This window comes from Squalius cephalus (assembly GCF_949319135.1).
Source record: "Squalius cephalus genome assembly, chromosome: 15".
NCBI classification, from domain to species: domain Eukaryota; kingdom Metazoa; phylum Chordata; class Actinopteri; order Cypriniformes; family Leuciscidae; genus Squalius; species Squalius cephalus.
Genome location: NC_137136.1, coordinates 37,260,922 through 37,285,981, shown reverse-complemented (window position 1 = coordinate 37,285,981; position 25,060 = coordinate 37,260,922). Strand labels below are relative to the sequence as shown.

The window sequence follows — 25,060 nt, the reverse complement described above, 5'->3', positions numbered from 1 at the left end:
GGGAAGGGGAAAAGGAATGGTAGTCAGGTTGATCTGTTATTGAAGAGAGTTGGGGATGAATAGGGGAAGGATGAAGGGGAAGGGGGAAAGTGATGGTAGTCAGGTTGATCTGTTATTGAAGAGAGTTGGGGATGAATAGGGGAAGGATGAAGGGGAAAAGGGATGGTAGCCAGGTTGATCTGTTATTGAAGAGAGTTGGGGATGAATAGGGGAAGGATGAAGGGGAAGGGGAAAAGGGATGGTAGTCAGGTTGATCTGTTATTGAAGAGAGTTGGGGATGAATAGATTTGGGGATGAATAGGGGAAGGATGAAGGGGAAAAGGAATGGTAGTCAGGTTGATCTGTTATTGAAGAGAGTTGGGGATGACTATGGAAAGGATAATGTAACGGAGGCCAGCTAGTAGTTGCTGTGCGAGTAAACCTCACTCCTCTGATCTTAATAGGCGCTCTAGCGACAGACGCTAGAGGCTGCAGTCTTTAGCCTCCTTGTTAGAGCGCCTGACTCTCATGCCGGAGACCCGGGTTCGAGACCCGCACGGAGCGGGGTGTGAAGGACCCGGGTGAGAGGGGTTACAATAACATGGAAGGGGAAAATTGATGGTAGTCAGGTTGATCTGTTATTGAAGAGAGTTGGGGATGACTAGGGGAAGGATGAAGGGGAAGGGGAAGAGGGGTGGTAGTCAGGTTGATCTGTTATTGAAGAGAGTTGGGGATGAATAAGGAAAGGATAAAGTGGAAGGGGAAAAGTGATGGTAGTCAGGTTGATCTGTTATTGAAGAGAGTTGGGGATGAATAGGGGAAGGATGAAGGGGAAGGGGAAAAGGGATGGTAGTCAGGTTGATCTGTTATTGAAGAGAGTTGGGGATGAATAGGGGAAGGATAAAGTGGAAGGGGAAAAGGAATGGTAGTCAGGTTGATCTGTTATTGAAGAGAGTTGGGGATGAAGAGAGTTGGGGATGAATAGGGGAAGGGGGAAGGGGGAAGGGGAAAGGGAAAAGGAATGGTAGTCAGGTTGATCTGTTATTGAAGAGAGTTGGGGATGAATAGGGGAAGGATGAAGGGGAAGGGGAAGAGGGGTGGTAGTCAGGTTGATCTGTTATTGAAGAGAGTTGGGAATGACTAAGGAAAGGATGAAGTGGAAGGGGAAGATGGGTGGTAGTCAGGTTGATCTGTTATTGAAGAGAGTTGGGGATGAATAAGGAAAGGATAAAGTGGAAGGGAAAAAGTGATGGTAGTCAGGTTGATCTGTTATTGAAGAGAGTTGGGAATGACTAAGGAAAGGATAAAGTGGAAGGGGAAGAGGGGTGGTAGTCAGGTTGATCTGTTATTGAAGAGAGTTAGGGATGAATAGGGGAAGGATGAAGGGGAAGGGGAAGATGGGTGGTAGTCAGGTTGATCTGTTATTGAAGAGAGTTAGGGATGAATAGGGGAAGGATGAAGTGGAAGGGGAAGAGGGGTGGTAGTCAGGTTGATCTGTTATTGAAGAGAGTTAGGGATGAATAGGGGAAGGATGAAGTGGAAGGGGAAGAGGGGTGGTAGTCAGGTTGATCTGTTATTGAAGAGAGTTGGGGATGAATAGGGGAAGGATGAAGGGGAAGGGGAAGAGGGGTAGTAGTCAGGTTGATCTGTTATTGAAGAGAGTTGGGGATGAATAGGGGAAGGATGAAGGGGAAGAGGGGTGGTAGTCAGGTTGATCTGTTATTGAAGAGAGTTGGGAATGACTAAGGAAAGGATGAAGTGGAAGGGGAAGAGGGGTGGTAGTCAGGTTGATCTGTTATTGAAGAGAGTTGGGGATGAATAAGGAAAGGATAAAGTCTAAGGGGAAAAGTGATGGTAGTCAGGTTGATCTGTTATTGAAGAGAGTTGGGGATGACTAAGGAAAGGATGAAGTGGAAGGGGAAGAGGGGTGGTAGTCAGGTTGATCTGTTATTGAAGAGAGTTGGGAATGACTAACGAAAGGATGAAGTGGAAGGGGAAAAGGGGTGGTAGTCAGGTTGATCTGTTATTGAAGAGAGTTGGGGATGACTAAGGAAAGGATGAAGTGGAAGGGGAAAAGGGGAAAAGGGGTGGTAGTCAGGTTGATCTGGTCGTTTGGTGTTGGCGGCCAGGAGACTCAGAGTGGGGGCATCATCTCAGTTAAATGTAGGCCGATTGATTAGGACCCTCAAAGATTGGGAAAAGCTGAGGTGAGCTTGGCTTGATGGAGGTCGTTGAGATTGTTACGAATGTAAGAGCTTCTGAAGATCAATAGCCAAGGAGTCGGATCGTCTCGTCTGAGATACCTCGTCTGGCCACTGAGGTCGCTGCTCAGATACGTAAGGAATGTATTGAGTAGTGTTCTGGAGATATGCCGGTGTCCTGTGGCCAGTTTTCGGTTTCGGTTAGAAAGAGCAGATCTTGGGAGATGATCTGGCAATATGCCTGAAGTAAACTTTTTCCGAATTAGGTTTGAATGAGCTGAGGTAGGAGTTTAAATGGAAGATGTAAATAGGGTATGAAGCTCCGAATTGGTCTGTTTTGCTTCTGCGAAGAGTGAATATGATTGTGTCTAGAAAGTAGATCGAAATTACAGAGATGTAGAGATCGAAGGTGGATGAAAATAGGGGTACATTTTTGAATGTTGCAGGAAGCCAAAAAGGCAATTTCTAGACCATTCATGACCCCCAGAAGGATGGTGGCTATGATTATGGAGTATATTTCGTAAAGTGCTGAGGAGAACACGCCTGACTGCGAGTTGAGAGAACTGAACTTTGGGGGCCATTCGGAGGCAAACCGGCGCCCACTGTAATAACTGCTGTAACCTCTGGAGGGTGCTGCGTCAGATTATAATTTAGAGTCATCGGGATTAGTGATGTAGTCATTGTAGAAAGTCAGGTGACTGGTTGAGGCGTGGCCCCGCTGCCAAACCTCAGTTAACTAGACAACTCCATTAATGTTAAAGCTGTATCTCCTTTGTCCTTACCTGACCATTATATGTGCACAAAACAGATGCATGAAATGAAAGTGAAATTAAATTATGTTAGTCTGTATGGTAAATGTGTGTGTGTGTGTGTGTGTGTGTGTGTGTGTGTGTGTGTGTGCGTGTAGACGAGTGGTTTATTGCAGGAGGCGAGTCAAGGAGAGCTGCAGCTGTCTATACAGACACAAGACTTCCAGGATGAGGATGAAATCAACAAGAGAGTTTATCAGTAAGTTCACATGCATCAAACACTAAAAGGCAGATGCTATCCTACTCACTTTGACGGGAAAATGAATAGTCTTGAAAACAATCTGTACCTTTTTACAAGTAAAGCCTTGCCGTTAATAAATGGTTAATAAGATATATATATATATATATAAATATTATTAGATATAAACATCATTTTATTAGAAAGAAATGTAATAAAATGTAATAATCTTGTAAACTGAAACTGTATTTTGTTATTGTAAACTCCTACTATGCAGTTGTTTTTCTTTTGCACTTTTCTCTTTGAATCATCTCAGTTGACTAGAAGATGTCTGAAAGTAGGGCTGGGCGAAATGATGATGTGTATTGTGATTTAGAGTAAAACGTGATTTTGAAAATTTGTCTTAACAATACACATAAAATTCTGTAACTTTTTAAGTTCACTTTTTAAAAAAGATTTCACTTCAGCAATAATCTGCCAAGTGTCGTCTTTGAAAAGAGATCAAACTTCAGTCTATTCTTTAAAGCATTCAAGATTTACCACAGTTTAAGTTGGAAATTAAATTTTCTATTAAATTACTATGCTCAAAAAGTGAATAAATGGATTATAAATACAGCGTAAATATAATTTAGTATTAAATCCCCTAAAAATACTAAATATTAAATAAAAAGCATTATCAAACTAAAATATAGTACATTCATTGCATTAAAAAAAAGGGGTCATTTTTGACTGGCACGTGAAGAGCACCAGCAACCTGCATATTTAATATTTTTTCTTCTGTAAACAAATCTTTGCACTTCACTCATTATCTACTTAAACCTGCACGTGCGTTTGGTTGAGTCAGTGCAGTGACGTGTTTTGTTTGTCAGGTGCAATATGTGTGATAAGAGCTTTAAGAAGTCCAGTCACCTGAAGCAACATGTGCGCTCTCACACCGGAGAGAAGCCGTACCGCTGTAACCTGTGCGGGAGGAGCTTCGTGTCCGCCGGAGTGCTCAAATCACACCTGAACACACACACAGGTGACCTGCACACACACTTCATCACGCTGTGTTATAATCCATGCTCAAACTCATGCAGTCTCTCCTCTTCTTGCTCTCTCAGGGGTGAAGGCTTATAAGTGTAACGTTTGCGACACGTGTTTCACCACTAACGGTAGTCTGAACCGTCACATGATCATCCACCTGAACACCAAGCCCTTCAAGTGCACGGTGTGTGAGGAAAGCTTCCGCACTGTCATCCTGCGCCGGAAACACACCAAACTCCATCATGCTGTGGGTCCCAAAGGTACGACACACCAGACCTCGTCACCTTCAGCTTCTGCTGTGTTCCTGAAGCGAGCATTACATTACTAGTCCAGTCATTTTAAGCCAAAATGGGGGTCAAACCTTGAACAAATTGCAACAGAAGCAAACTCAACTGATTTTGTATCCTCAATATGTCCTGAGTAAGGAAAAAAAAGCCCAGAAGAATCCCATTAGGGGAAAGTTTCGAAAAAGACCCAAATATAGTCTATTCATACGCCTATGCATTCTTTTTCTTATGTGAATAGGGTAAAAATTTTAACCTTTAGATATCACCATGAAAATTACTGAGTTGATTACTTACATCAAGACAAACAAAAAATGTATTACAAGTTTTTTTTAATTGTTTGTTAACATGGACAAACGGTGCATAATCTAATTACGTATGTGCTAATTTGCATAAATACCACAACAGATCTAAACATTGGGTCTAGCCAGGTGAAAATGTCTTGTTGAATCTTGGAGACACATAACAGTAAAATACTTAATGTTAAGGTCTGAATGAACCCATTTAGGCTACCCATGAGCATTAATACATAGAGGCAGGAAGAAGTACTTTAAACCAGCCTTTATTCATTATTAAGAGATGGGGTTTGGGGCTGGGTCTGTGGGACTGTTTCTGGGGGACGAGTCTGAGGGAAGAACAGGAGACAAGGGTAAGGAGAATGCAGAAGACAAAAGGTAAGTAAAATAAAAAGTGAATCCCCAGAAACAGTCCCACGGACCCAGCCCCAGACCCCATCTCTGCAATAATAATTAATAAAGGCTGATTTAAAGTACCTCGCCTGTAACTGATGTTAATGTATGACTTGCATTGACACCATTATATGAGAACTGAACTGAGCTGAACGATGACATCACTGTTTTCTCCAGAACGGCTATATATAAATTAACTATAAATATATTATCTCTGTAAAGCTGCTTTGAAACACTGTGTTGTAAAGAGCGCTGTATAAATAAAGCTGACTTGACTGATGTTAGTTCTGGAGAGCGACGAGGCCGGAGAGGAGGAGGAGGACGGGTCGGATCGCTCCGGGCCGAAGAGGAACCGCACCGGCATCATCACGCTAACAGAAGAGCAGACAGCAGAGCTAGCCAAGAGAGACCCGCGCGACGAGCCCAGTCTCTCAGAGAAGGTTCTGGCCCAGACGGCTGCCGAGCGAGACCGCATCAGTGAGGTGAAAGACAAGTGTGTGGAGCTCAACATAGAGCCGAAGTTCGCCAACCGCTGCCAGTACTGTCCGAAGAGCTTCAAGAAGCCCAGCGACCTGGTCAGGTAATCATCACCTCTACACATCTGAGCACATCTGTAACGGCTCATTGCACATCTCCATCTGTCGATGTACAGGCAAACCAAACATCATTCAGACACCAGAGACCATCTCTGATATGTTCCACTAGTGTGATCAGGACACTATAGTTCATTTCTGTAAGTGAGGAGAGCAGGATAAAGTAAACTGTGACATATTACACCCAATAACTCTTCATACAGCGACTACCAGTGACATTAATAAACATTTGGGGCCAGAAATGATTGGGACACTTTGAGCTGATCATGTTTTGCTGAAGTGTGTTTTCTTTAATTGCTAATGCTCTTTTCACACACAGACTGAACACAATGAAGCATTGCTTGGTGATTGGTTGAGCTAAACTGGTATTATCTAATTGTGTAGTTAAATTTAACAGCTGACAGATATTCAACATAATTCATGTGTGAGACAGTCTAACAGAAGGACGGACAAAACCAGTCAAATATCAACTGAGTTCTGCTCATATTTTATTACCATTCTCTAAACTATAGTGAATAAACTGTGATGATGTGAGAAATGTTGAAGGAGTCTGATGTTGGTTTGACTGCACATCTGTCCTAACAGTAGCCCAGAACACACACTGTTTTTCATCTTTCAGACACATCCGGATACACACCGGCGAGAAACCGTACAAGTGTGACGAGTGTGGGAAGAGTTTCACGGTGAAGTCCACTCTGGACTGTCATGTTAAGACTCACTCAGGTGCGTTTAGATCTGTGTCTGTGTTTATATTGCCTGGTGAAGGTGATCATCACTGTTAATTATACTTGCTATAACTTCAGCATGTAATACTGGCTGTTCTGCAGACATGAATAATACACTGAAAAATATTTAAATTTCACAAATAATTACAAACAAACAGCAAGTGTCACATTGAATCCTGTGTTGTTATAATCTGGAGAAATGGCTTGTTTTCTGTCTGATTATTTGAAGTCATTTTTTCTGCCAATATGCTTCTATGTTTACTGGATCATGATTCTTGTGTTTTATGTACCATATGGTCATGCCATAGTTTTAGTAATTGTAGGCAGATGTATTTATACAACGTTATTTCTTTTCTTTTTCTTACTGTCACCCTACCAGGGACTGCAGATGAGAATGATCCTGTATGGTTAAATACGGCACATTTACATGATGGACGCAAGTGCTCATGTCAATTAATGTGCATCGTCGTTTTTGAAATAAACATAAACACATTGAATTAAACATTACATTTTGAAGTAGAAAGAATAAAATAGAATTTTCTTTTTAAACACTCCAATAATCTTTGAAAAACAACTTAAATAATTTTTACAATGTACCAATTCATGTGGTTTGTTGAAGAAAGCTATTTCTTTTCTTAGTGATTTTCACCTGGTGGATGATGAAACGTCTCAGGTTACGACTGTAACCCTAGTTCCCTGAGAAGGGAACGAGACGCTGCGTCGATAATGCTTTGGGAACGCCCCTGCGTGATTGCGTCTGAAGCGCGCATGTCAACTGTCCAATGACCAGAGTGAGAGTCACGGGTGGGTGACGTCATGACAAGGAAAGGGTAACTCATGCCGTGATGCTCACTCTCGCCATTGGACTGAGTTGACATGCGTACTTCAGACGCAATCAAGCAGGGGCGTTCCCAAAAACGTCATCGACGCAGCGCGAGTTTCCTCGAAAGGGAACTAACACTGTGTCCTAACCAGACATGATGCGCTAAGATTCCAGCGACAAGCAGTTAAACGTCTGTCCACACCAGAAGTGACAAAATCAATCAAAAACCACAGCCAATCAGAAGAGAGTGTGGGCGGAGTCTCTCTGCAGGCGCACTGCACTCTTAATCAATCAAAAACCACAGCCAATCAGAAGAGAGTGTGGGCGGAGTCTCTCTGCAGGCGCACTGCACTCTTAATCAATCAAAAACCACAGCCAATCAGAAGAGAGTGTGGGCGGAGTCTCTCTGCAGGCGCACTGCACTCTTAATCAGTCAAAAACCACAGCCAATCAGAAGAGAGCGTGGGCGGAGTCTCTCTGCAGGCGCACTGCACTCTTAATCAATCAAAAACCACAGCCAATCAGAAGAGAGTGTGGGCGGAGTCTCTCTGCAGACGCACTGCACTCTTAATCAATCAAAAACCACAGCCAATCAGAAGAGCGTGTGGGCGGAGTCTCTCTGCAGGCGCACTGCACTCTTAATCAATCAAAAACCACAGCCAATCAGAAGAGAGTGTGGGCGGAGTCTCTCTGCAGGCGCACTGCACTCTTAATCAATCAAAAACCACAGCCAATCAGAAGAGCGTGTGGGCGGAGTCTCTCTGCAGGCGCACTGCACTCTTAATCAATCAAAAACCACAGCCAATCAGAAGAGCGTGTGGGCGGAGTCTCTCTGCAGGCGCACTGCACTCTTAATCAATCAAAAACCACAGCCAATCAGAAGAGAGTGTGGGCGGAGTCTCTCTGCAGGCGCACTGCACTCTTAATCAAATCAGTCAAAAACCACAGCCACGTTCTTGTTTACATTGAACGGTCTTGTTTTCCTTAGTCACGGCATCACGTCTGCTTAGGACACGGTGTTATAACATGCATTAAAGGAAGACAGAGACTACCCACTGTAGATGCCACCCAGAACACCATAGCAACTGCGTAGCAATGTACCTCTCAGAAAAGCTTCATAAACACTCAGCAATACCCAGAAACCACTCAAACACCATGGCACTTATTTTTTGCACAACCAAGTACCACTTAAAAGTTCTTCAGAAAATGTACACATCTGCTCCAGCAACAGGCTTGTTGTATTCCCACCTCTTTAAAGTCCGATGTGTGTGTGTGTGTGCAGGGCAGAAGCTGTTCAGCTGTCACATGTGCAACACGTCGTTCTCCACCAAGGGCAGTCTGAAGGTCCACATGCGTTTGCACACCGGCTCCAAACCCTTCAAGTGCCCGTTCTGTGAGCTGCGCTTCCGCACATCTGGCCACCGCAAGACCCACATCCAGGGTCACATCAGGCCCTCGGACCGCAAGGCCAAGCGGAGCGCCGGCACCGAGAGACCACCGCAGGACCAGTGCGCTCCTCAGGCTCAGGAGGCTCAGACTCTACTGCACACCCCCAGCTCAGATCCCAACATCTACATCCCAGCGAACCCAGTGCTCACGGGCCAGTACGAGCCCAGTCTACTGCAGCAAGGCCTGGTTGGACAAGCCATACTGCCTGCTACTGTCTCAGGTACTCACAACTACACAATACACACATGCAGACACTGCCTGCTACTGTCTCAGGTACTCACAACTACACAATAGACACATGCACACACTGCCTGCTACTGTCTCAGGTACTCACAACTACACAATACACACATGCAGACACTGCCTGCTACTGTCTCAGGTACTCACAACTGCACAATACACACATGCAGACACTGCCTGCTACTGTCTCAGGTACTCACAACTACACAATACACACATGCAGACACTGCCTGCTACTGTCTCAGGTACTCACAACTACACAATACACACATGCAGACACTGCCTGCTACTGTCTCAGGTACTCACAACTGCACAATACACACATGCAGACACTGCCTGCTACTGTCTCAGGTACTCACAACTGCACAATACACACATGCAGACACTGCCTGCTACTGTCTCAGGTACTCACAACTACACAATACACACATGCAGACACTGCCTGCTACTGTCTCAGGTACTCACAACTACACAATAGACACATGCACACACTGCCTGCTACTGTCTCAGGTACTCACAACTACACAATACACACATGCAGACACTGCCTGCTACTGTCTCAGGTACTCACAACTACACAATACACACATGCAGACACTGCCTGCTACTGTCTCAGGTACTCACAACTACACAATACACACATGCAAACACTGCCTGCTACTGTCTCAGTTACTCACAACTACACAATACACACATGCAGACACTGCCTGCTACTGTCTCAGGTACTCACAACTACACAATACACACATGCAGACACTGCCTGCTACTGTCTCAGGTACTCACAACTACACAATACACACATGCAAACACTGCCTGCTACTGTCTCAGGTACTCACAACTACACAATACACACATGCAAACACTGCCTGCTACTGTCTCAGGTACTCACAACTACACAATACACACATGCAAACACTGCCTGCTACTGTCTCAGGTACTCACAACTACACAATACACACATGCAGACACTGCCTGCTACTGTCTCAGTTACTCACAACTACACAATACACACATGCAGACACTGCCTGCTACTGTCTCAGGTACTCACAACTACACAATACACACATGCAAACACTGCCTGCTACTGTCTCAGGTACTCACAACTACACAATACACACATGCACACACTGCCTGCTACTGTCTCAGGTACTCACAACTACACAATACACACATGCAGACACTGCCTGCTACTGTCTCAGGTACTCACAACTACACAATACACACATGCAAACACTGCCTGCTACTGTCTCAGGTACTCACAACTACACAATACACACATGCAAACACTGCCTGCTACTGTCTCAGGTACTCACAACTACACAATACACACATGCAGACACTGCCTGCTACTGTCTCAGGTACTCACAACTACACAATACACACATGCAGACACTGCCTGATAATGTCTCAGGTACTCACAACTACACAATACACACATGCAGACACTGCCTGCTACTGTCTCAGGTACTCACAACTACACAATACACACATGCAGACACTGCCTGCTACTGTCTCAGGTACTCACAACTACACAATACACACATGCAGACACTGCCTGCTACTGTCTCAGGTACTCACAACTGCACAATACACACATGCAGACACTGCCTGCTACTGTCTCAGGTACTCACAACTGCACAATACACACATGCAAACACTGCCTGCTACTGTCTCAGGTACTCACAACTACACAATACACACATGCACACACTGCCTGCTACTGTCTCAGGTACTCACAACTACACAATACACACATGCACACACTGCCTGCTACTGTCTCAGGTACTCACAACTACACAATACACACATGCACACACTGCCTGCTACTGTCTCAGGTACTCACAACTGCACAATACACACATGCAGACACTGCCTGCTACTGTCTCAGGTACTCACAACTGCACAATACACACATGCACACACTGCCTGCTACTGTCTCAGGTACTCACAACTGCACAATACACACATGCACACACTGCCTGCTACTGTCTCAGGTACTCACAACTGCACAATACACACATGCAGACACTGCCTGCTACTGTCTCAGGTACTCACAACTACACAATACACACATGCACACACTGCCTGCTACTGTCTCAGGTACTCACAACTGCACAATACACACATGCAGACACTGCCTGCTACTGTCTCAGGTACTCACAACTGCACAATACACACATGCAGACACTGCCTGCTACTGTCTCAGGTACTCACAACTGCACAATACACACATGCAGACACTGCCTGCTACTGTCTCAGGTACTCACAACTACACAATACACACATGCACACACTGCCTGCTACTGTCTCAGGTACTCACAACTACACAATACACACATGCACACACTGCCTGCTACTGTCTCAGGTACTCACAACTGCACAATACACACATGCAGACACTGCCTGCTACTGTCTCAGGTACTCACAACTACACAATACACACATGCAAACACTGCCTGCTACTGTCTCAGGTACTCACAACTACACAATACACACATGCACACACTGCCTGCTACTGTCTCAGGTACTCACAACTACACAATACACACATGCAAACACTGCCTGCTACTGTCTCAGGTACTCACAACTGCACAATACACACATGCAGACACTGCCTGCTACTGTCTCAGGTACTCACAACTACACAATACACACATGCAGACACTGCCTGCTACTGTCTCAGGTACTCACAACTACACAATACACACATGCACACACTGCCTGCTACTGTCTCAGGTACTCACAACTACACAATACACACATGCACACACTGCCTGCTACTGTCTCAGGTACTCACAACTACACAATACACACATGCAAACACTGCCTGCTACTGTCTCAGGTACTCACAACTACACAATACACACATGCAGACACTGCCTGCTACTGTCTCAGGTACTCACAACTACACAATACACACATGCAAACACTGCCTGCTACTGTCTCAGGTACTCACAACTGCACAATACACACATGCAGACACTGCCTGCTACTGTCTCAGGTACTCACAACTACACAATACACACATGCACACACTGCCTGCTACTGTCTCAGGTACTCACAACTGCACAATACACACATGCACACACTGCCTGCTACTGTCTCAGGTACTCACAACTACACAATACACACATGCAGACACTGCCTGCTACTGTCTCAGGTACTCACAACTACACAATACACACATGCACACACTGCCTGCTACTGTCTCAGGTACTCACAACTACACAATACACACATGCAAACACTGCCTGCTACTGTCTCAGGTACTCACAACTGCACAATACACACATGCAGACACTGCCTGCTACTGTCTCAGGTACTCACAACTACACAATACACACATGCAAACACTGCCTGCTACTGTCTCAGGTACTCACAACTACACAATACACACATGCAAACACTGCCTGCTACTGTCTCAGGTACTCACAACTGCACAATACACACATGCAGACACTGCCTGCTACTGTCTCAGGTACTCACAACTACACAATACACACATGCACACACTGCCTGCTACTGTCTCAGGTACTCACAACTACACAATACACACATGCACACACTGCCTGCTACTGTCTCAGGTACTCACAACTGCACAATACACACATGCAGACACTGCCTGCTACTGTCTCAGGTACTCACAACTGCACAATACACACATGCACACACTGCCTGCTACTGTCTCAGGTACTCACAACTGCACAATACACACATGCACACACTGCCTGCTACTGTCTCAGGTACTCACAACTGCACAATACACACATGCAGACACTGCCTGCTACTGTCTCAGGTACTCACAACTACACAATACACACATGCACACACTGCCTGCTACTGTCTCAGGTACTCACAACTACACAATACACACATGCAAACACTGCCTGCTACTGTCTCAGGTACTCACAACTGCACAATACACACATGCAGACACTGCCTGCTACTGTCTCAGGTACTCACAACTACACAATACACACATGCAAACACTGCCTGCTACTGTCTCAGGTACTCACAACTACACAATACACACATGCACACACTGCCTGCTACTGTCTCAGGTACTCACAACTACACAATACACACATGCAAACACTGCCTGCTACTGTCTCAGGTACTCACAACTGCACAATACACACATGCAGACACTGCCTGCTACTGTCTCAGGTACTCACAACTACACAATACACACATGCAGACACTGCCTGCTACTGTCTCAGGTACTCACAACTACACAATACACACATGCAAACACTGCCTGCTACTGTCTCAGGTACTCACAACTGCACAATACACACATGCAGACACTGCCTGCTACTGTCTCAGGTACTCACAACTACACAATACACACATGCACACACTGCCTGCTACTGTCTCAGGTACTCACAACTACACAATACACACATGCACACACTGCCTGCTACTGTCTCAGGTACTCACAACTACACAATACACACATGCACACACTGCCTGCTACTGTCTCAGGTACTCACAACTACACAATACACACATGCACACACTGCCTGCTACTGTCTCAGGTACTCACAACTACACAATACACACATGCAAACACTGCCTGCTACTGTCTCAGGTACTCACAACTGCACAATACACACATGCAGACACTGCCTGCTACTGTCTCAGGTACTCACAACTACACAATACACACATGCAGACACTGCCTGCTACTGTCTCAGGTACTCACAACTACACAATACACACATGCACACACTGCCTGCTACTGTCTCAGGTACTCACAACTACACAATACACACATGCACACACTGCCTGCTACTGTCTCAGGTACTCACAACTACACAATACACACATGCAGACACTGCCTGCTACTGTCTCAGGTACTCACAACTACACAATACACACATGCAAACACTGCCTGCTACTGTCTCAGGTACTCACAACTACACAATACACACATGCAGACACTGCCTGCTACTGTCTCAGGTACTCACAACTGCACAATACACACATGCAGACACTGCCTGCTACTGTCTCAGGTACTCACAACTACACAATACACACATGCAAACACTGCCTGCTACTGTCTCAGGTACTCACAACTACACAATACACACATGCAAACACTGCCTGCTACTGTCTCAGGTACTCACAACTGCACAATACACACATGCAGACACTGCCTGCTACTGTCTCAGGTACTCACAACTACACAATACACACATGCAGACACTGCCTGCTACTGTCTCAGGTACTCACAACTACACAATACACACATGCAGACACTGCCTGCTACTGTCTCAGGTACTCACAACTACACAATACACACATGCAGACACTGCCTGCTACTGTCTCAGGTACTCACAACTACACAATACACACATGCACACACTGCCTGCTACTGTCTCAGGTACTCACAACTACACAATACACACATGCAGACACTGCCTGCTACTGTCTCAGGTACTCACAACTACACAATACACACATGCACACACTGCCTGCTACTGTCTCAGGTACTCACAACTACACAATACACACATGCACACACTGCCTGCTACTGTCTCAGGTACTCACAACTACACAATACACACATGCACACACTGCCTGCTACTGTCTCAATTTCATGTATTATTGCGCCATTGACTTTAGACCAGGTTCAGTTGGTCAATGACTATTTCAGTTCCTCAAAATAGCAATGCGTCAACAGTGCACCTGAACACACACCTGGTTTTCAGACCATAATGGGCACACAAATGTATTTGCTATTTAAACAACGTGGCGCAGACCATGAAAATGAAAACTGCGTCGGGCTGAAACTAGCAAAAAACTCTTGCGTCGCTCCTGGCGTGTGTATGATGGAGACCTTAATGTGAGTAATATTGGACTGGTCTCGGAAAGGGCGAGAACTCTTACTTTTTCTAGACCAGCAGATTTCAGGCTTTTCCTGGAACTCTCCACATTTTAGATGTTATTTGGCACAAGCAGATCCATCATGAGCTGGATGAGTGCATGATCTTCCTCTTTCTTCCTTCAGCCGGTGGAGATCTGACGGTCTCTCTGACGGATGGTCTCGCCACTCTTGAAGGGATTCACCTGGTGTGTCCGAATGTGCAGATCTCTGGGATTGACCCCAGCAACATCAACAACATCACTCTGCAGGTACGGCTCGACCCGAGACACTCTGTGCTGTACTGATCGTGTGATATTATTGTGATACTCCAAGACTATGATAAAAGGTCAACCAAAAATGTACTGTTGTTTAAAATGCTAAATTTGATATTACATTGTGTGTGTAAATGAATATTCTTGGACTTGGTGCTGAAACCCAATGCAGGACAATAGAGACACCAGAATAACAATATTCATGATTCTGAAGATGAAAACACAGAATTATTGTAGATGAATATGCTTTACTCTGTCACTGACTAGATATATTTATAATAATGTTGGCCACTTTTACTGGTAACATCAGACATTTGGCATTATCAGGACCCACTAATATCCCCCCATTGCATTATTATACATTATATTCAACGTTATATATAGTAGTTTGATGCAGTACTGACACTAAAACCCTGAAATCTTGAATTTTTTCTCAAAACAGTAATTTTTATTTTGGGTGAATTTTCCACGATACATTTTTGTATTGCGATATATTGTCACACCCCATGATGCAGTTTTCTCCTGTGTTCAGATCGACCCCAGTATTCTCCAGCAGACGCTTCACCAGGGCAGTTTGCTGTCTCACTCACTGACGAGCGACTCGAGTCTGACGCCGCACGCCACGGCTCACCTCATGACTGACGGAGACGCCAGTGTTCCTGCCAGTGTGGTGATCCACCCTCTGACGGGCCTCTCTCTGCAGCCTCCAGCCTCAGCCATCAGCCTGAGCAGCGACGACAACACCGGTCAGTGTCTCTGCACTCGTCCACCTCACACATCTCACATGTCCACCTCACACACACCTCACACATCTCACATGTCCACCTCACACATGTCCACCTCACACACCTCACACACCTCACACATGTCCACCTCACATCTGTAAACGCATGGCTGAAGTACTTATTGACTGCATTACAGTTCCATATAACTGTTTATACTACAGGGCCGTTGAATGCTTGAATCTGATTGGTTGACGGACGTTCTAAGGTGTGCATTATTTTCAGGGAAACGCACAGCTAAAGTAGTTCCAGGCAGGTCTTGACTGCATTACAGCTCCATATCACTTCGCGTAATAATGGAAAATAGGATACAATTCATAACAAGAAAAAGCATTTAGCCGCATGCGCTTGATCTGCAATTTTCAATGTCTAGCTTCACAATCAATAGAAACATGCAGTTTAATTTTAATAAATAAAGTATATAGTCCTATAATCAATAGAAAATTAAACTGAATATAGGCTAACTAAATGGATAGTCCTGCAGCACGGATTTTTATTGCAGATAATATAACAAATAAATAATTATTGATAGGCCTACTTGTTAAAAGGGCTTTGTGTTTCATTTATTTGGCTATAGTCTACTGTCATCTGTCAATAATAGAAAAAAAAAAGAATGAACGAATTAATTAAAACGAATTGAATTAATAAATAAATAATAATATTGACGCACATGCTTTTCTGTCTCATTATTGCAACATCTCTCTCTAATAACTGCATTAATAACTGCATTAAGCCGAGGACACACTTTAAGGCCGGTTATGAATGTAATTTGATACGTATGACTGATCATGCCCAAACGCGTGTTCAGCGCGTTCAGTCTGTGTTCAAAGTCGGTGTTTAAAATCTGCTGCGATGAAAACAGTCAGAGAATGTGTCAGCTAGTCGTGTGTCCCAGCATTAGTCTGCTATCAGTGGCTCAAACCTCCGTTACTAACTCTATAATGACGTTTCGGAATTAGCAACGGAGGCATTGGTTTAGATGCGTAAGAAATTAGTCCTACATACAAGAGCGTTTTAATGACAAAAACTTTACAAACGTCTTGAAATACATAATCTGAACAATGTTTCGAGGTGTGGTAACTGTAGTATAAGCGGAATAATTGACTTCAGGCCGTTGAATTATTAGAAAAATAATGCACACCCGAGGTGTAACTCCGCTTCGCGTCGTGACCGCAGTGAGTCGTTATCGTAATGTGAGTGTCGAGACACTATCCGATAAATCAGGGCTAGGGATACCAATCATTTTACTTGCTAAATAAGTTATCTTTAATACTTTGTTCTTGTTGTAACTGTTAGCATATGAAAAAAACAAATGATTATTAGTAATGAATTATTGTATTCCGGTCATTTTTAAAGAGATCAATTGAGAATAATGGACATTACAAGCACTCAAAAGTACAGTAAAATAAAAATAAAACCTTTTTAGTTAATTATTCATGGTTCGTACAAGGTGTCTTAATAACTTGAAGTACTTGAATTAGACTTTTGGAAATTTAAGTCCTGGCTATTTTTATGAAGATGTACTTGAAAAGTGCTTGAATTATTGAAAGGCAATATATGGGAAATTTATTTAAAATTTAATTGATAAAACATTTTCACACAAAATTAGATATAGAGGCATTTCGCATGACTGGGAGTGTGATATTGCTCATATAAATATCCAAGTATATGATGCAGCTTTAATTCTTCAGCTCAATCATATATTCATGAGGGGAAAATCACTTTGAAAAAGAAAAGTGATATCTTTGTCACAGTATCCTCTCTATGGTTAACGTTACCGCAGTCATTGCATCTGCTGCACTTTATATGTACCATTTTGTTTTATTAGCTTATTTTTATCTGTTTACCTTTTTTAGAATTTAAAAGATAATGAAGAAAGATACTGTTTGAGAAATGAGATCTCTGATCGTAGAGATCGTAAACAAAAAAGTAGTGCATGAAAAGTCCTGTAATTTGATTTGACAGTATCTGCACGAACCCTTATGGTCACATGATGAACTTAATCATGTTAAATTGAGCTGAACTGTAACAATGATGTCACAATTCAAATAATCTTATCGGCCCTACAAACATTTTTGTCTTTTAATGTTGGAAAGGAATATTATCTGGACGTGTGTGTTTGTGTTTGTGTTTGTGTGTGTGTGTGTGTGTGTGTGTGTGTGTGTGTGTGTGTGTGTGTGTGTGTGTGTGTGTGTGTGTGTGTGTGTGTGTGTGTGTGTGTGTGTGTGTGTGTGTGTGTGTGATTCACCCCTCGAGTGTGTATCTTGCTGCATGCTGAGCTCAGAACTTACATTCACTCTTCTATATTTTAAAAACATCATGAATTAAAAGATTACAAAATTAATCTGCCAACAGGTACTCACCCTCAGGTCATTATCTTTGATATTTTTAATAAAACCTGAGCAATTTTACAATGAACTTTGTGTGAACAAACAGCTTTTCCCCACTCTTTTGATTATGTGAAAAACTATATACAGTTTGTATTTTTATTTTAAACCCTTGGCACACAATGTAAAGCATACAATCATACATGTAAAATATTGGCGGGTAAGAAATTGAATATATATGTTTTTTGCTCTACCAGCCTTCTTGTCTTAGACTAAACAGGTGATCTGATACCCTATACGTGGGCGAAGAGCTTACACTGATATTCTCTGGCTAATGTGGGGTGTTAAACACCAGCCTGAGAGATCAGTGGTGATGATAACTGTATAAGTTGTTTATGCAGTGTTGAACATAACTTCTGTCTGATGTTGTGTGTGTGTGTGTGTGTGTGTGTGTGTGTGTGTGTGTGTCAGGTTCTCAAGTGTCCAGCAGCAGAGCTCCAGAAATCACTCTGACCATCAACAACTCCAGTCTGACTCAAGCGTTACAGACCAGTTCATCATCCACTGGCACCAGCACGTCTGAGATCACACTCACTATAGCAGGTGAACACACACACACACACACACACACACACACACACACACATCCGAGATCACACTCACGATAGCAGGTGAACACACACACACACACACACACACACACGTCTGAGATCACTCTCACGATAGCAGGTGAACACACACACACACACACACACACACACACACACATCCGAGATCACACTCACGATAGCAGGTGAACACACACACACACACACACATCCGAGATCACTCTCACGATAGCAGGTGAACACACACACACACACACACACACACACACACACACACACACACACACACACACACACACACATCTGAGATCACACTCACTATAGCAGGTGAACACACACACACACACACACACACACACACATCCGAGATCACTCTCACGATAGCAGGTGAACATACACACACACACACACACACACACATGTCTGAGATCACTCTCACGATAGCAGGTGAACACACACACACACACACACACACACACATCCGAGATCACTCTCACGATAGCAGGTGAACACACACACACACACACACACACACACATCCGAGATCACTCTCACGATAGCAGGTGAACACACACACACACACACACACACACACACACACGTCTGAGATCACTCTCACGATAGCAGGTGAACACACACACACACACACACACACACACACACACACACACACACACACACATCCGAGATCACTCTCACGATAGCAGGTGAACACACACACACACACACACACACACACACATCTGAGATCACACTCACTATCGCAGGTGAACACACACACACACACACACACACACACACACATCTGAGATCACTCTCACGATAGCAGGTGAACACACACACACACACACACACACACACATCCGAGATCACTCTCACGATAGCAGGTGAACACACACACACACACACACACACACACACACACACACACATCCGAGATCACTCTCACGATAGCAGGTGAACACACACACACACACACACACACACACACACACATCTGAGATCACACTCACGATAGCAGGTGAACACACACACACACACACACACACACACACACACACACACACACACACACACACATCTGAGATCACACTCACTATCGCAGGTGAACACACACACACACACACACACACACACACACACACACATCTGAGATCACACTCACTATCGCAGGTGAACACACACACACACACACACACACACACACACACACACACACACATCCGAGATCACTCTCACGATAGCAGGTGAACACACACACACACACACACACACACACACACACACACACATCTGAGATCACACTCACTATCGCAGGTGAACACACACACACACACACACACACACACACACACACATCTGAGATCACACTCACGATAGCAGGTGAACACACACACACACACACACACACACACACACACATCTGAGATCACACTCACTATAGCAGGTGAACACACACACACTCACACACACATCTGAGATCACACTCACTATAGCAGGTGAACACACACACACACACACATCTGAGATCACACTCACGATAGCAGGTGAACACACACACACACACACACACACACACACACGTCTGAGATCACACTCACTATAGCAGGTGAACACACACACACACACACACATCTGAGATCACACTCACTATAGCAGGTGAACACACACACACACACACACACACACATCTGAGATCACACTCACTATCGCAGGTGAACACACACACACACACACACATCTGAGATCACACTCACTATAGCAGGTGAACACACACACACACACACACACACACATCTGAGATCACACTCACTATCGCAGGTGAACACACACACACACACACACACACACACACACACACACACATCTGAGATCACACTCACTATAGCAGGTGAACACACACACACACACACACACACACATCTGAGATCACACTCACTATCGCAGGTGAACACACACACACACACACACACACACACATCTGAGATCACACTCACTATAGCAGGTGAACACACACACACACACACACACACATCTGAGATCACACTCACTATAGCAGGTGAACACACACACACACACATCTGAGATCACACTCACTATCGCAGGTGAACACACACACACACACACACACACATCTGAGATCACACTCACTATAGCAGGTGAACACACACACACACACACACACACACACACACACACACACATCTGAGATCACACTCACTATAGCAGGTGAACACACACACACACACACACACACACACACACACACATCTGAGATCACACTCACTATAGCAGGTGAACACACACACACACACACACACACACACACACACACACATCTGAGATCACACTCACTATAGCAGGTGAACACACACACACACACACACACACACACACACACACATCTGAGATCACACTCATTATAGCAGGTGAACACACACACACACACACACACACACACACACATCTGAGATCACACTCACTATAGCAGGTGAACACACACACACACACACACACACACATCTGAGATCACACTCACTATAGCAGGTGAACACACACACACACACACACACACACACACATCTGAGATCACACTCATTATAGCAGGTGAACACACACACACACACACACATCTGAGATCACACTCACTATAGCAGGTGAACACACACACACACACACACACACACACACACACACATCTGAGATCACACTCACTATAGCAGGTGAACACACACACACACACACACACATCTGAGATCACACTCACTATAGCAGGTGAACACACACACACACACACACACACACACATCTGAGATCACACTCACTATAGCAGGTGAACACACACACACACACATCTGAGATCACACTCATTATAGCAGGTGAACACACACACACACACATCTGAGATCACACTCACTATAGCAGGTGAACACACACACACACACACATCTGAGATCACACTCATTATAGCAGGTGAACACACACACACACACACACACACACACACACACACACATCTGAGATCACACTCACTATAGCAGGTGAACACACACACACACACACACACACACACATCTGAGATCACACTCACTATAGCAGGTGAACACACACACACACACACACACACACACACACATCTGAGATCACACTCACTATAGCAGGTGAACACACACACACACACACACACACACACATCTGAGATCACACTCACTATAGCAGGTGAACACACACACACACACACACACACACACACACATCTGAGATCACACTCACTATAGCAGGTGAACACACACACACACACACATCTGAGATCACACTCATTATAGCAGGTGAACACACACACACACATCTGAGATCACACTCACTATAGCAGGTGAACACACACACACACACACACACACACACACATCTGAGATCACACTCACTATAGCAGGTGAACACACACACACACACACACACACATCTGAGATCACACTCTCTATAGCAGGTGAACACACACACACACACACACACATCTGAGATCACACTCACTATAGCAGGTGAACACACACACACACACACACACACACACACACATCTGAGATCACACTCACTGTAGCAGGTGAACACACACACACACACACACACACACACATCTGAGATCACACTCACTATAGCAGGTGAACACACACACACACACACACACACACACATCTGAGATCACACTCACTATAGCAGGTGAACACACACACACACACACACATCTGAGATCACACTCACTGTAGCAGGTGAACACACACACACACACACACACACACACACACACACACACACATCTGAGATCACACTCACTATAGCAGGTGAACACACACACACACACACACACACACACACACACATCTGAGATCACACTCACTATAGCAGGTGAACACACACACACACACACACACACACATCTGAGATCACACTCACTATAGCAGGTGAACACACACACACACACATCTGAGATCACACTCTCTATAGCAGGTGAACACACACACACACACACACACACACATCTGAGATCACACTCTCTATAGCAGGTGAACACACACACACACACACACACACACACACACACACACACACACACATCTGAGATCACACTCTCTATAGCAGGTGAACACACACACACACACACACACACACACACACACTAATAAACACGTTAGTCATTATATTTCCACTCCTCAAGTATTGTCTGAGTTGTATTAGAGTATTCTTCTCTCTGAGCTGATAATCGATGGGAAAACGGAGAAGAATGAGCTTGTATTCCCACTCTCACGCGTCTCGCTTTTTTTCTCACACAGTAATTTTATTTTGGGTGAACTATCCACGATATATATTGATTCATTTTCTTTTTTTGTATTGCGATTATATTGTGACGCCGGGAATATTCATGCAGTAATTGGCATCCAAATGTAAACAGTAAAGATCAAACCACCAGATCTGACACACATTTGACTCTCATCATGAGTTTCTCTTGTGTTCAGGAATAGCTGTGCTGATCTGTGTGTGTGTGTGTGTGTGTGCAGGTCAGGATCTGCTGCCCCACCACTGCCCCACCTCGAGCGCGAGCATCAGCCCTGGGCTCAGACTGGCTCAGATCAGCAGTGATCAGCTCCTTCCCCAGAGTCCTCCTCCCTCGGCCCTCTCCGGTGAGACACACACACTGATGTACAGTCAGTCACACACAGGCCTGTCCAGCTCACTCTCGGCTCGGACTGAGGAGAACAGTGCTGAGACTGCACTTGATAAAGCATTAATAAGCATCCAAAATAAAGCATTTTGGATCGGTAAGATTTTTAATGTTTTTAAAAGCAGTCTCTTCTGCTCACCAGGGCTGCATTTATTTGATTGAAAATACAACAAAACAGTAATATTGTTAAATATTATGACAATTTAAAATAACTGTTTTCTATTTTAATATATTTTAAAGTGTAATTTATACCTGTGATCAAAGCTGATGTTCAGCATCATTACTCCAGTCTTCAGTGTCACATGATCCTTCACTAATCACTCTAATATGATGATCTGATGATCAAGAAACATTCATTATTATTATCAGTGTTGAAAAGATTTGTGTAAAAAAAATTCAGGATTCTTCGATGAATAGAAAGTTCAAAAGAACAGCATTTATTTGAAATAGAATCTTTTCTAACATTAAAAATGTCTTTACTGTCACTTTTGATCAATTCAATTCATCCTTGATGAATAAAAGTATATATTTATTTTATTTATTTCCCTCAAAAAATAATATAAAAATTCTTACTGACCCCAAACTTTTGACCGGTAGTGTATAATGTTACAAAAACTTTCCATTTCAGATAAATGCTGTTCTTTTGAACTTTCTGTTCATCACAGCATCATGAAAAAAAATGTAAATAACTGTTTTCAACACTGATAATAATCATAAATGTTTCTTGATCATCAGATCATCATATTAGAGTGATTTCTGAAGGATCATGTGACACTGAAGACTGGAGTAATGATGCTGAACATTCAGCTTTGATCACAGGAATAAATTACACTTTACTATATATTCACATAGAAAACAGTTATTTACATTATAATAATATTTCACAATATTACTGTTTTTGTTTGTATCTTTAATAAATACAGCCTTGGTGAGCAGAAGAGACTTCTTTTAAAAACGTTAAAAATCTTACCGATCCAAAACTTTTGACTGGTAGTGTATGAACGAACCGTCTCAGCCAATCAGCTCTTCTCTTCTCAGTCCGGCAGAGAGTGAGTTCGACAGCCCTGTTGTACGCTTACATCTCTGTGAGGGTAACAGAAGCACGGGGCGGTAGAGTTGCGATAGACGTACGTTTACTCAGTAAGTGTGTGTATTCTCCCATCAGTCAGTGCTCTGGCTCCCAGCACCTCCCTGTCCTCGCAGAGCCTGGTGATGTCATCGGGGGGCGTGGCCAGCGACGGCAGCGTGACTCTGATGTCATCAGGGGGCGTGGCCAGCGACGGCAGCGTGACTCTGACTCTGTCCGACACACAGATCCTGGATACGGTCTCGCTCAACCTCAGCACACAGGTGAATAATGCTGTCAGCTGATACACAGTCTCTTCCAATTTAATGCTAATAGATAAATAAAAGATTTGTGAGTTTTGACAACATGATCGTTTTATTAAAGAGGACGTACTATGCTCTTCTACGCCAGTCGTGATGTTGT

The 25,060-nt window shown here is 44.0% G+C and overlaps 1 protein-coding gene across 4 annotated transcripts in view; it reads left to right on the top strand.

Annotated features, from left to right (window-relative positions):
- znf236 (zinc finger protein 236) overlaps window positions 1-25,060 on the top strand; it is a 91,568-nt gene that overhangs the window by 39,138 nt on the left and 27,370 nt on the right. For all 4 annotated transcript variants that reach the window (XM_079895064.1, XM_079895066.1, XM_079895065.1 and 1 more), the window contains 11 exons: window positions 3,088-3,188; window positions 4,037-4,188; window positions 4,271-4,453; window positions 5,452-5,746; window positions 6,379-6,482; window positions 8,590-8,976; window positions 15,010-15,134; window positions 15,670-15,883; window positions 18,718-18,849; window positions 23,408-23,530; window positions 24,737-24,921. In XM_079895064.1, the coding sequence (XP_079751190.1) occupies window positions 3,088-3,188; window positions 4,037-4,188; window positions 4,271-4,453; window positions 5,452-5,746; window positions 6,379-6,482; window positions 8,590-8,976; window positions 15,010-15,134; window positions 15,670-15,883; window positions 18,718-18,849; window positions 23,408-23,530; window positions 24,737-24,921 (2,001 nt within the window). The remainder of the gene's footprint in view (window positions 1-3,087; window positions 3,189-4,036; window positions 4,189-4,270; window positions 4,454-5,451; window positions 5,747-6,378; window positions 6,483-8,589; window positions 8,977-15,009; window positions 15,135-15,669; window positions 15,884-18,717; window positions 18,850-23,407; window positions 23,531-24,736; window positions 24,922-25,060) is intronic.